Raw genomic sequence first — 12,658 nt, 5'->3', positions numbered from 1 at the left:
GGAGGGAGGGAGAAAAGCACTCTTGTCACCAGGCGGCTGACGTTGGGGAGCTTGTGATCTCTCCGGGCTGCTAAGTTAAAAGGGGTGAGGGCTCCTCCATTTCACGACCCTAAGGTTTTCCGGGAGTGAGGTTTTGTGACGGAGCCCGGGTGCCGGGGCCATAGCTGGGGCCGCGCAGGGCGGGCGGGCCGGCCTGGGGCGGAGCGGGCGGCGCTGCGCTTACTGCCGCGGCGGACAGGGGGCGGCCGCGCCCACTTCCTCCTGCTCGGGGCCGGGGACCCGCGGCAGCAAGCGGCGCTTCCAGAGCGCACCGGGCGGTGGCCAGACGGCCCCGGCCCAGCCTGCGAACGCCACTCCTGCGCTCCGAAGTCCGCCGTTCGCTTCGCTCTCCGGCCACCCGCATGGACGCGGCGCCGAAGCGGAGCCGGCCGGAGGAGGCGGCCGAGCTCCCGCCGCCAGCCCGGGACTCGGAGGAGGAGGAGGAGGAGGAGGGGATGGAGCCAGGGCTGGAGGAGGAGGAAGAAGTGGACCCCCGGATACAGGTAGGGCGCGTGGATCCCGGCAATGGCACTGAGCCCGCCTCGCGGTCCCCGGTGCTTGCACCCGGGAGAGGTGGCCGCGTAGGTCCGGGGCTGGAGGAGACAGTCAGAGTACCCGGCTTCACCCGGTTCCTGGGAGGCTGCGGTGCCCGCGTGGACGCGGCCTGACTCTATCGCGGGGATTACCCCGCAGGATCCGTGGGGTCGCCGCAGCGTGTCCGGCGGCTCGGGAGGGTGTGCAACAAAGAGAAAAGGGGGCGGGGGCGCCACGCCGGGCTCCCGGAGCCCGAGGGCCGCGTGGGCGCGGGCCGGGGGCGGTGGGCGTCGCCGCCCCTGCAGCAGGGTGGCCTCTCATGCTTGGGGTTCGGAGCACTCACCTGGCGGAGGTGCCCGGCCTGAGCCTGCCTGAGCCTTCTCCCTCTTGCTTTGATTCGTTGTTAGCAGGACGAAGGGTTTATTGTCACCACGGCTCAGCCCTCCGCTTGGCCTCAAATGGTTTAAAACCCAGCGTTTCCTCCTTTTGAGGTCGGCAGTGAACAGAAATTGGGGGCTAACAGCGCAAAGCTAACGTGGCGAGAAGGCGAGGGGATTGGCCTGGCTTCCTTGCCTCCATTTCTCTGGGAGATGATTAAAAGACAGTTTCCAAGCCGAGATCTAGCAGCGACAGCTTAACCTCTTCACCCTCTGGGGAAAAAGCACAGCATATTCCGTTCCAAGACTCTTTCCATAAATCATTTTTTAAAATAAATATTGTTTTGCAGCACGCGATGCGATTTCTGAAGACCTAATTGGTTTTTCAGTGCGCAGATCAATTAAAAGCTCATTTAACTCAGCTGTTGGCGTTTAAATGAATTGTTACGGCAGGTTAGCAAGACAAAGATCAGGTGGAAAAATCTTTACATTAGGAATTCTAAATAAAATCAGTTTGAACTACTAAATTTTGTTTTCTGGGTAGGGGAATTCTGTTGACAAGATCCTTTGTTTGCAGAGTAAAATGAGTTAACTTCATACTGGGCACTTTTTTTTTTTTTAAACAAAATGTCAGTTTGTAAATGTTATTTAAAGATCAATGTTTATGTTAGTTTTAGTTTGTTTTGTAAACAGCTAGGAAGGTTGAATAATTGGCAGTTTGAAAAGATTTTCGTCTCTAAAGAAAAATACTCAACCATGGATGAGTAAGTGCCAGAATTCTGCCTTGATATAAATCATTTCACTGGGTTTTTACTTTTGGCATGGTTTTGTTTGCTTGCTCTTACTGGTTTGGGTTTTTTTTTTTTTTTTTTCTTTTTCCTGCAAGTTTTTGCTCTAAAGCAGAGGGTTATTGTTTGGATTCAGCCCTTAAATCATTGTAACAGGTGAGTTTACCTGAAGGCACATACCTGGAATAAAATATTTGACCTTCTAAGAAAAGAAAATTCCTCGGACCTTAGTCATTTTCAGAAGGGCTACCACCCAGATAAAGGTTTCAGAAATGCTGACATTTCATTTGTTCTTTAGCCAAGGCTCAACTGTTTTCCTTGAAAATTAATACTGACTGGTTCCTCTTCCTGCAAATGATGCTGGAGTAATTTTGCAGGTTGGGAGGGGGGCAGAGTCATACCAGAACAAAAGACAATCCCTGAAAGCTTTTTCTCTCCCTTTTCTTCATCAGGGAGAACTGGAGAAGTTAAATCAATCCACGGATGATATCAACAGACGGGAGACTGAACTTGAGGTACAGAAAGCTGGGTGCTTGTTTTTGGGGAAGTGGCGTTGTCTCTCTGACACCAGGCTGGTTCATTTTGTTTTAAGAGGTGGTTGCTGGCATTCACTTTCGCAGTTGAGCAACAGCCTGCGTCTGACAGAATAAATACACCACTGAGTCCAGCTTGTGGGTGGAACACATGTGGATCCAATTTCATATATATTTTTTTAATCATGGAACCTCCATGGGGCCAAAAGCAAGGGCTTTACACAGACTTAAGCCCTGAAGTTAATGTGTCTGTGGAAAAGTTAAAAGGACTGAAGGGGAAATTGGCTGTGTACTTCAATGGACAGGAGTGAATGAGGTCACACAAATCTCTTAAGCATTTTAAGGGAGCTCCTTACATTGGTGCTTGGAAATAGTGTGTGTTTCCTTAGGAAGATTTAGATCTTTATTGACTTTCTGGGCTGAGAACCCTTCCCTCCCCCCACACCCCTACCCCGCTTCTACCCCTTTATTTATCGACTGCTTGTGCGTGGAATATAATCATCTCAATGGTAATGAAAGGCTGTTTTTATTTATTTATTGTCTTTTTGCCATTTCTTGGGCCGCTCCCGCGGCATATGGAGGTTCCCAGGCTAGGGGTCGAATTGGAGCTGTAGCTGCCAGCCTACGCCAGAGCCACAGCAACGCAGGATCCGAGCCATGTCTGCAACCTACACCACAGCTCACGGCCACGCCAGACCCTTAACCCACTGAGCAAGGCCAGGGATCAAACCCACAACCTCATGGTTCCTAGTTCGATTCGTTAACCTCTGAGCCACGATGGGAACTCCATGAAAAGCTGTTCAGACTGGGAAGGGCTTTCCTGCTCAGAAAAATCTTGGGAGACAGGACCTCAATTTGAATTTCATGAGTATCTTCCAACCTGAGTGTAAAGAGATGAACATTCTTCACAGGTCCTAGTTTGTCCCCATCGTTTTCAGCAGCAGTTGGTTTTACCAACCATCAGCCAACTTGAACAACCCCCACTTCTGTCTGAGAACTGCTGTGGGAGGACCTGTTTTTGTAGCAGGGAGAATGCAGGGAAGGTCAGTGGAAAAGGCAGGACACCGCTGGTCCCTGTGAGTCAGGAGTGGGAGATAGGAATGCCATCTCCTCCGCAACACAGGAGCAACCTTGATTTCTGCCTGCATGTCCAGGCTCTGGAGATACAGAACCTAGAGTGGCCCTGGAGGGTTGAAGTGGGTTTTCTGAGCTGTGCACGAAGGGGTCTTGCCAGCCGCTCTGTTCTGACGAGAGGTATCTGTGAACACTGGCTACTCTTCTTCCCCAAGTGAAGTCAAATCTGCAGGTTTCAATTTTTTTCATGTGTGGTGAATGAAGTCTCTTGGGAAATTGAAATCTCTCAGAATCACAGTTTTTTTTTTTAAAGAAAATTTGTAATTTTATTTACTTCATTTTTTATTTTTTAACTAAAAATTTAAAAATTTGTTGAAGTATAGTTGATATATAGTGTTGTTAATTTCTGCTCTACAGCAAAGTGATTCGGTTGTACCTATATAAAAAATTAGTTTTCATATTCTTTTTCACTTTGGTTTACTACAGGATACTGATTTTTAGTTCCCTGTACTCTACAGTAGGACCTTGTTGTCTGTCCATTCTATACATAATAGTTTGCATCTGCTAATCCCAAACTCCCTATCCATCCCTTCCCCTTCCACTTTGGCGACCACAGGTGTGTTCTTTATGTCTGTGGGTCTATTTCTGGGTTTTTTTTGCCATTTTGGTTTTGTATATAAATTCACTTGTATCATTTTTTTATAGATTCCACATATAAGTGATAGCATATGGCATTTGTTTTGTCTGGCTTACTTCACTTAGTATGGTAATCTCTAGGTCCAACCGTGTTGCTGCACATGGCGCTATTTCATTCTTTTCATGGCTGAGTAGTATTCCATAATGTACCACATCTTTATCTGTTCTTCTGCTGATAAATAGTTAGGTTGCTACCATGTCTTGGCTGTTGTGAATAGTGCTGGTATAAACATTGGTGGTGCATGTGTCTTTCCAGATTATGGTTTTCTCTGGATACATGCCCAGGACTGGGATTGCTGGATCACAGCAGCTCTGTTTTTAGTTTTTTTAGGGATGTCCATACTGAGAATATCAGGTTCATAATACATTCAGCCCGTACCTTTTCTATCAAGATTTGGTGTTTCCAAAGTGTTTTCACCAGCTTCATCTCTTTCTAGCCTGTCACAGCAGCCTAGACCTGTGCTGCCCAGGATGGCGGCCAGTTGCCACACATGACTTTTGAATTTGCGTTAATTACAATTAAATCAGACTTCAAAAAAATTCAGTTCTTCAGTCACAGTAGCCACATTTCAAGGGCTCTCTAGGCACTGTGTTGGACAGATCAGAGAGGACTTCCATCATTGTAGAAAGTTTTGCTGGATGTCAGAGGCCTGGCAGGCAGGGAGGCAGGGCCCACCTCTTCTCACAGAGGCTCAGTGTTTTCACAGCTCAGTGCCACAGGAGAGCCCCCTCATTTTCCACATCCCCACCAGCCCTCATATTCTGCCATCTCAAATATGAACAGACAAGTTAGAAATTTTCTTTCTTTCTTTCTTTCTTTTTTTTTTTTTTGAAAGATACTGCTTTATTCATTCAACCCTTGTTTGTAGGCCTGATTGATGCTGGCCCTGTTCTGGTAGCACTTCTCTCCTGATGGCATGGTTGTTTCATCTCTTAACTCTTTTTTATGTTTGTTTGTTTGTTTTTGTCTTTTTGTCGTTTTTTAGGGCTGCACCCGCAGCATATGGAGGTTCCCAGGCTAGGGGTCTATCAGAACTGTAGCCACCGGCCTGCACCACAGCTCACGGCAACACCGGATCTATAGCCTACTGATTGAGGCTAGGGATCAAACCTGTGACCTCATGGTTCCTAGTTGGACTCGTTTCCACTGCACCACGACCGGAACTCCTCTGAACTCTTTTTAGCCCTGATTTCCGAATCCCCTTTCTGAACACTCTTAGTTATTTGTGTGTCACGGGAAGCCACTGGACAGGTGTTTCCTGCCTGGCACTGGAAAGCATGTGGCAGGCGCCAGGAGAGGTGGTCAGGGCTGCCCCGTGTTGCTGGCTGCCCTTTCCATGGCATGGTTTGTCACCAAGGTGGATTCAGGAAAATATGGCCACTCTGTGCGTCATTACAACTTCTCTAGGCGCCTCATTAAAAAGTAGCAAGAAACAGCTGAAGTTAATTCTGATTTCCTTCCTTTCACTCAGAATGTCCCAGGTAGAATAATTTCAATATGGAATTGATATTGAAAATCACTAATGAGATGTTTTACATATACTTTGGTACCAAGTCTTTGACATCTTGTGCATCTTTTATTATACCTGGAGCACATCTCACTTGGGACTGGCCAGGCTTCCAGGGCTTAGGAGATGCACAGGGCCCCGGGAAGCCCAGGTCTAATGGGTGGGTTTTCAGCCCCTGCGCAGGCTCTCTGGACACTTGTCACACTCCCAGAACACACAGGGGAGATGGTGGCTGTGTGTCTGGTGGGCTGTGTCCCTTAGGGCAAGCACTGGGCTCCAAGCTTGCCTTGAGCACTGAGGCCCCTGCAGACGTAGGCAGGGGAACAAGACAAGAGGCCTTGCCTTGGGGAGTTGACATTTCAGTTAGGGGTGAGATGTGGAGGTGTGGCTTGTAATTTCTAATTGTGATGACTCTAGTAAAGGAGTGATGTGACAGGAGTCTCCAGTAGACACCTGAGCAGGAGCCTGCCAAGCCAGGGAGCCCTGGTGCAGAGGGGCAGATGGAGAGCAGTGGGGATGCTGGGCGGGGGGTGGATGCAGAAGGATGCAGGCAGGAAGCAGCCACTTTATTATATATGATTGGTTCTCATTTGTGGTCATTTTTGCTAAAGTCACCGTGAACCTTGAATTAGTGAATGTGGAACCACAGCTCCTGGGGAGACGCTGTGACCGGAGGCTCAAGGGAGCTTGGACCTCAGTGTATGTTGTTGGTTCATTAATGTTGAACTCACAGGCATCAGCACTATGGCTCAGCCTGAAGGAAGCTCATTGAACGTGTGTTGTTTCTATAATGCTCATCACAGCCTTCCTGGGCTTAAGACCTGAGATAGCACTTTGGCACTAGGCTCGGGGGCCTCTTTAAACAGCAAAGTCACCAATACAAGGCACAAAAGTCTAGAAAGCATGGTACTGAATGGACCGTGTGAAGGATGCCTATTTAAGCTCATACAACCAAACCTGTAATTTAAAAAGATACATGATACATGCAGCCCTATGTTCATTGCAGCACTATCACAATAGGCAAGACATGGAAACAACCCAAATGTCCTTTGATAGATGGATAAGGAAGGGGTGTGTGTGTGTGTGTGTGTGTGTGTGTGTGTACACATACATACATACATACAGTGGAATATTAGCCATAAAAAAGAATGAATTGCCATTTGCAGCAACATGAATGGACTTGGCATTATGCTAAATGAAACAAGTCAGGCATAGAAAGACAAATACTGTGTGTATCACTTATATGTGGAATCTAAAAAATACAAAAAAGTAATGAATATAACAAAAAAGGAGCAGACTCACAGGTATAGAGAACTAACTAGTGGGTACCAGCGGTGGGGGTCGGGGGGGTATAGTGGTAGGGAGTGGGAGGTACAAAGTGTTGGGTGTAAGATAAGCTTAAAGATGTAGTGTACAGTATAGGAAATGCAGCCAGTATTTTTGTGATAACTGTAAATAGGAAGTAGCTTTTCAAAATTGTATGTTAAAAAAAATGAATTAGTGACTAGTTTGTGGGGCAGTTGCCTCTCGGCAGCCAGCAGCTGAGGTGTAGGCTGGGATTCGCCTCTGGATCCCATTCTGTCTCTCGGCAGTTTGAATGGGAGAGTGACGCAAGGTGTCTGATGCCGGCCCCCTGCCATGTTATCGGGCAGACACCTGCCCCTTCCTGCCACCTCGGTTTGCCTCTGACCTTGTCTGGACAGCATGACATCTGTACTCTGATTTGTACAGAGCCAGCCTTTCCAAGCTGTTGAATGGAGTAACCTTTCAACCAGAGGTTCTTGGATATAAGCCTGATGTTTCTAGTTAAGAAAACACATGTTTTCCCACAGGCTCATTGGTTAATCGGCTTTAATTTTTAAGTCATTGAGAATTTTTTACAGTGTTGTGCCAATTTCTGCTGTACAGCAAAGTGACCCAGTCATTCATACATATACATATATATTCTTTTTCTCCTACTGTCTTCCATCATGTTCTATCACAAGGGACTGGGTATAGATCCTGTGCCGTGCAGTAGGACCTCACTGCTTGTCCATTCTATGTGTAATAGTTTGCATCTAGTAACTCCAGACTCCTTGTCCATCACACTCCCTCCCCCTCTGCAACCACAAGTCTGTTCTCCATCTCTTGTGAGTCTGTTTTTGTTCTGTAGATAGGTTCGTCTGTGCCATATTTTAGATTCCACATATAAGTAATATCATGTGGTATTTGTTTTTCTGGCTTAATATGGGAATCTTTAGCTGCATCCATGTTTCTGCAAATGGCATTATTTCATTCTTTTTTATGACTGAGTAGTATTCCATTGTTTATATGTACCGTGTCCGCTTAATCCATTCGCCTGTCAGTGGTTACATTTAGGTTATTTCCATGTCTTGTCTCTTGTGAACAGTGCTGCAATGAACATAGGGGTGCATATATCTTTTTGAACTGTAATTTTGTCCAGATGTATGCCCAGGAGTGGGATTGCTGGATCATATGGTACTTCTACATTCAGTTTCCTGAGGAACCGCCATACCATTTTCCATAGTGGTTGTACTATTGAATATTTCTTAAGCACCTACTCTTTGCTTCCTTGTGAAAGCCCACCTGGAGGGAGGCCGTGTGGGGGAAGGGCATTCCAGCAATGCCAGGAGTAGCGGTACTAAGTGGGAGCAGGGCCTGGTCCAGCTGAGGTGGGGCTGGTTTTCTGGGGGTGGGGTGTGTGATTGCTGTAGAGAGAGGGAAGCATGGGTCATTCCGTGTCACGGCCCTGCCAGGTAAATGTGCCAATGCACTTTGACAAGATGGCTCCAGTTCACAGAGAACTTCTAAATCGTTACAACCAAGATTTCTAATATTCCATGCCAGTTATTTTTTTTTTTATCACCACGTGTAGTGTTTCCTTATGCCCCCTGCTTTCTTTGAAGGCGGGCTCTTTTAGGGCCTGAAATGGTCAAAGAGGAGGAGGAAGGGTGCAGCCAGGCCTAGTTGCCCACATACAGCTTTTCTGACTCAGAGGAATCACAAACTGACTTTTCTAGCCTGCCTTTCCCCGGGGAGGCAAAGGCAATTCATTGTAAACGGCCATGGTCTTTCTCTCACTGCTTGGGTGGGGGCTGTTAGAAAGTCTCTCTGATTCTGGGCATCTGTGTTCCTCAGACTCACATACGGCCTGCCTGCACCCGGAATCTGTCTTTTCCTCTGCCAGAAACCAGCAAACATTTCCTTCTTAAAAAAAAAAACAAAAAACTGTCTTGAGCTTGGAGACGGGGGTGGTGGGAGAGGGGAGGTGGGGGTGAAGTGAAAGTAGCCTGGACTTTTGTAATGAATTATTAGTATGAGTCAGGAGAAGAGAGAAATTATTTTCGGAGCAAACAGTGCTGTCACATCTTAGCACTTTCTCCTTTAAGGCGTGCGTGCGTGCGTGTGTGTGTGTGTGTGTGTGTGTGTTGTCATGAGTGGGTGCTCTAGGCTGCCAGTCAGGGACCTCTTTGTATCCTGGTGAGATCTGGTTGAAACAAACAGCAGCCTGGAGGCATTCATGTAACAAACGCTGAGGGCCTCCTGCGGGCTGAGTCTTGGGTGGGGCCCTCATCATGCTGGTATCTCCTGGATTCAAGCCTGCAGTCACAGACTCGAGGGCCTGGGCAGGGTCTTGGAGCCAGGAGAGGCTTTGGTGCCATGGGGCGGGGCGGGGGGCATTGGCATCAAGGCCTGGGGACTCCAAGTTATTTGGGAGGGTCAGCGTCCTATACGTGGAGGGTCCAGTGCAGCCTGCATGGCGTGGCGGAGGGAGAGTGGGGCTTTGTTGATAAGACCCTGCAGGCATCTGCTGGTTGTAAAGATTAACACGCTTCAAGTCTCTTCTGGGCCTCTGGGCAACCCAGGCTGGGGCTGTTGCTGTCCACACAGCTCCGACCTGAAGTTTGGCCATCAGAATAGTAAGTCTTAGGGCTTCCTGCCTGGGTGATGGTCCCCCCACACTGCTGTCGGCACGTCAGGGAGGGGCGACTTTTAAAAATTGTTTTCCATTATGGTTTATCACAGGATATTTTTTAAAAGATTTTTATTTTTTCCACTAGAGTTGATTTACAGTGTTCTGCCAATTTCTACTGTACAGCAAGGTGACCCAGTCACACATTTTATATATATATATATATATTTTCTTTTTCTCACATTATCCTCCATCACATTCCATCACAAGTGACTGGATATAGTTCCCTGTGCTATACAGCAGGATCTCATTGCTTATCCACTCCAGATGTAATAGTTAGCATCTATTAACCCCAAACTCCCAGTCCATCCCATTCCCTCCCTTTCCCCCTTGTCAACCACAAGTCTGTTCTCCAAGTCTGTGAGTTTCTTTTCTGTGGAAAGTTTCGTTTGTGCCGTATATTAGATTCCAGATATAAGTGATATGATATTTGTCTTTCTCTGACTTCCTTCACTTAGTGTGAGAGTCTCTAGTTCCAACCATGTTGCCCCAAATGGCATTTTTTGTTCTTTTTTATGGCTGAGTAGTATTCCATGGTATAGATATACCTTATATTCTTAATCCATTCATCTGTCGATGGACATTTAGGTTGTTTCCATGTCTTGGCTATGGTGAATATGCTGCAGTAAACATAAGAATGTAGGTTCTCTGTGCTCTGCAGTAGGACCTTGTCTATCCTTTCTACATGTTATAGTTTGCATCTGCTAATCCCAGACTCCCAGTCCTCCCCCTTGGCAACCATAGGTCTGTTCTTCAGATTTGTGAGTCTGTTTCTGTTTTGTAGATAAGTTCATTTCTGTCATATTTTAGATTCCACATATAAGCTATATTATATGGTTTTTGTCTTTGTCTTAACTTCATTTAGTATGATAATCTCTAGGTCCATCCATGATGTTGCAATTGACATTACTTCATTCTTTTCATGGCTAACATTCCATTGTGTGTGTGTGTGTACCATGTCTTCTTTATCCATTCATCCAGGGTACGGTGACTTTTGACCCAGAAATTTATGTTGTAAGAACTTATCCTAAGGGAATAACTGGGCAAGGATGCAGGTCCAGCACTGTTCACTGTGGAATTGTTTTTAAGATGTTGGAAAATTGTGAATGCATATGAGTAGTGATAGGGTGTTGGTGAAATTAATGAATCCTGTGTACTGGCGATGGCTGAGAGAATCCAGGCCTTCAAACGATGACACAGCTTGTTGTTAACCTAGAAAGGCATCTGAATGGAAAAAAGCAGGTTCCAAAAGCATGTAGTCATGATTTAGAATCATGATGCTATTCTGGAAAATATGTTTATATGCATGAAAATATCCGGAAAGGATTACATGCCAGTTATAGTATCTGGTGAGAGATGAGTGAGATTTATTGTCTTGATTGTTTTCTATATATTGTGTGAATTATTTACATTGGATTTTTTACTTAATAGAGGGAGAAAAAACCAAACTGAAAGCTGTAGGGGGATGGAAGGAGGTCTTGGCATCAGGTGATGAGGATAGAACCTGAGGTCTGCTGACTTGGAGGGGCACTTGGCCCCTTGGAGCCTGAGTCACCTCCTCTGTGGATTGGAGTCGTGATTCTTCCCTGGGTGACAAGAGGAGACGGAGTGTGAGGGAGGGCTTTGCTCCACGCTCAGCCTGGGTGTGGGGCTGACAGGGAACACCAGGACCCGCGGGGCATCAGATGCAGAGAACGTTCTAGTGAGATGTCCATTGGAGCCAGGCTGGCCACAGCTCTGCCCTCCCCAGACCCCACATGACGTCTCTTTGTCAGAGACCAGCTCTGGGCAAGGGGCCAGGGAGAGGGCTTGTAAGGCCAGGACTGCAGCAGGATGGACTCTGCCGTCACTGAGCAATAGGGCTCCACTCTTTGGCCGTCTGCTGGGGTGTGGAAATCAGTTCTTTCCCGGTGTAAGCCCTGCTGTGTTAAAGTGCGTCTTCTCCTGGGATTTGCCTGGCATGTAATAGGTGCTCAGTTGATATCTGAGTGGATGAATGTCAACTAGCCTGCCCCTTCCTGGCTGTGTGACCTCAGGCAAATCACTTAATGTTTCTGGGTCTCAGTTTCCTCCTCCCGTAGATGGTGAATAGTAAGCCATCAATAAATACCATTGCTGGAGTTCCCGTCATGAATCATTGGCAACGAAGCCGACTAGTATCCATGAGGACACAGGTTCAATCCCTGGCCTCGCTCAGTTGATTGAGGATCCAGCATTGCTGTGAGCTGTGGTGTAGGTTGCAGATGCAGCTCATATCCCGTGTTGCTGTGGCTGTGGTGTAGGCCCGCAGACTGCAGCTCTGATTTGACCCCTAGCCTGGGAATTTCATATGCTGTGAGTGTGGCCCTAAAAACACAAAATAAATAAATAAATGGATAGATAGATAATGGAAAAACAACAACAACAACAACAACAACAAAAATAGGGGTTCCCACCATGGCTCAGCAGAAATAAATCTGACTAGGAACCATGAGGATGCAGGTTCGATCCCTGGCTTCGCTCAGTGGGCTAAGGATCTGGCGTTGCCATGAGCTGTGGTGTAGGTTGCGGGTGTGGCTCAGATCTGATGTGGCTGTGGCGCAGGCTGGCAGCTACAGCTCTGACGGGACTCCTAGCCTGGGAACTTCCATATGCCTCGGGTATGGCCCTAAAAAAGGAAAAAAACGTAATAAAATAAAAAATTAAAAATAAACAATAAATACCATTGCTGCTGTTGCTGAACAGGGCAGGTGAGGGCTGCAGTGCGGAGGGACTTGTTTCCCTCTCGGAGTGTCTTTTCCGCTTGTTTTTGTCTCCTGACTGCTCTTGAGCAGTAGTGGTAGTTCGTCACCATCATTAGCGTCATTGTCAAAATGTCTCCTGTGTACCAGACCCTGTTCTAAGCTCTTTACATAAACTTATGAATCCTTAGTATGATTTTTAAATTTTTTTTATTAAAGCATCGTTGATTGACAGTGTTGTGTCAGTTTCTACTGTATAGCATTGTGACCAGTCATATATATATTCTTTTTTTTTTTTTTTGGTTTGGCTTTTTGCCATTTCTAGGGCCGCTCCTGCGGCATATGGAGGTTCCCAGGCTAGGGGTCTAATCAGAGCTATAGCCGCCGGCCTACGCCACAGCCACAGCAACACAGGA

General features: G+C 46.9%; 1 protein-coding gene across 1 annotated transcript in view; it reads left to right on the top strand.

Moving 5' to 3' along the window:
- SH3BP5 (SH3 domain binding protein 5) overlaps nucleotides 249–12,658 on the top strand; it is an 81,320-nt gene continuing 68,910 nt past the window's right edge. The window contains exons 1-2 of the mRNA XM_003132063.5: nucleotides 249–542; nucleotides 2,191–2,253. Of these exons, the coding sequence (XP_003132111.3) occupies nucleotides 402–542; nucleotides 2,191–2,253 (204 nt within the window). The 5' untranslated portion in view covers nucleotides 249–401. The remainder of the gene's footprint in view (nucleotides 543–2,190; nucleotides 2,254–12,658) is intronic.

The sequence above is a fragment of the Sus scrofa genome, chromosome 13 (assembly GCF_000003025.6).
Source record: "Sus scrofa isolate TJ Tabasco breed Duroc chromosome 13, Sscrofa11.1, whole genome shotgun sequence".
NCBI classification, from domain to species: Eukaryota; Metazoa; Chordata; class Mammalia; order Artiodactyla; family Suidae; genus Sus; species Sus scrofa.
Note: the sequence above shows the minus strand (reverse complement) of the source record. Positions and strands in the feature narration are given on the sequence as shown.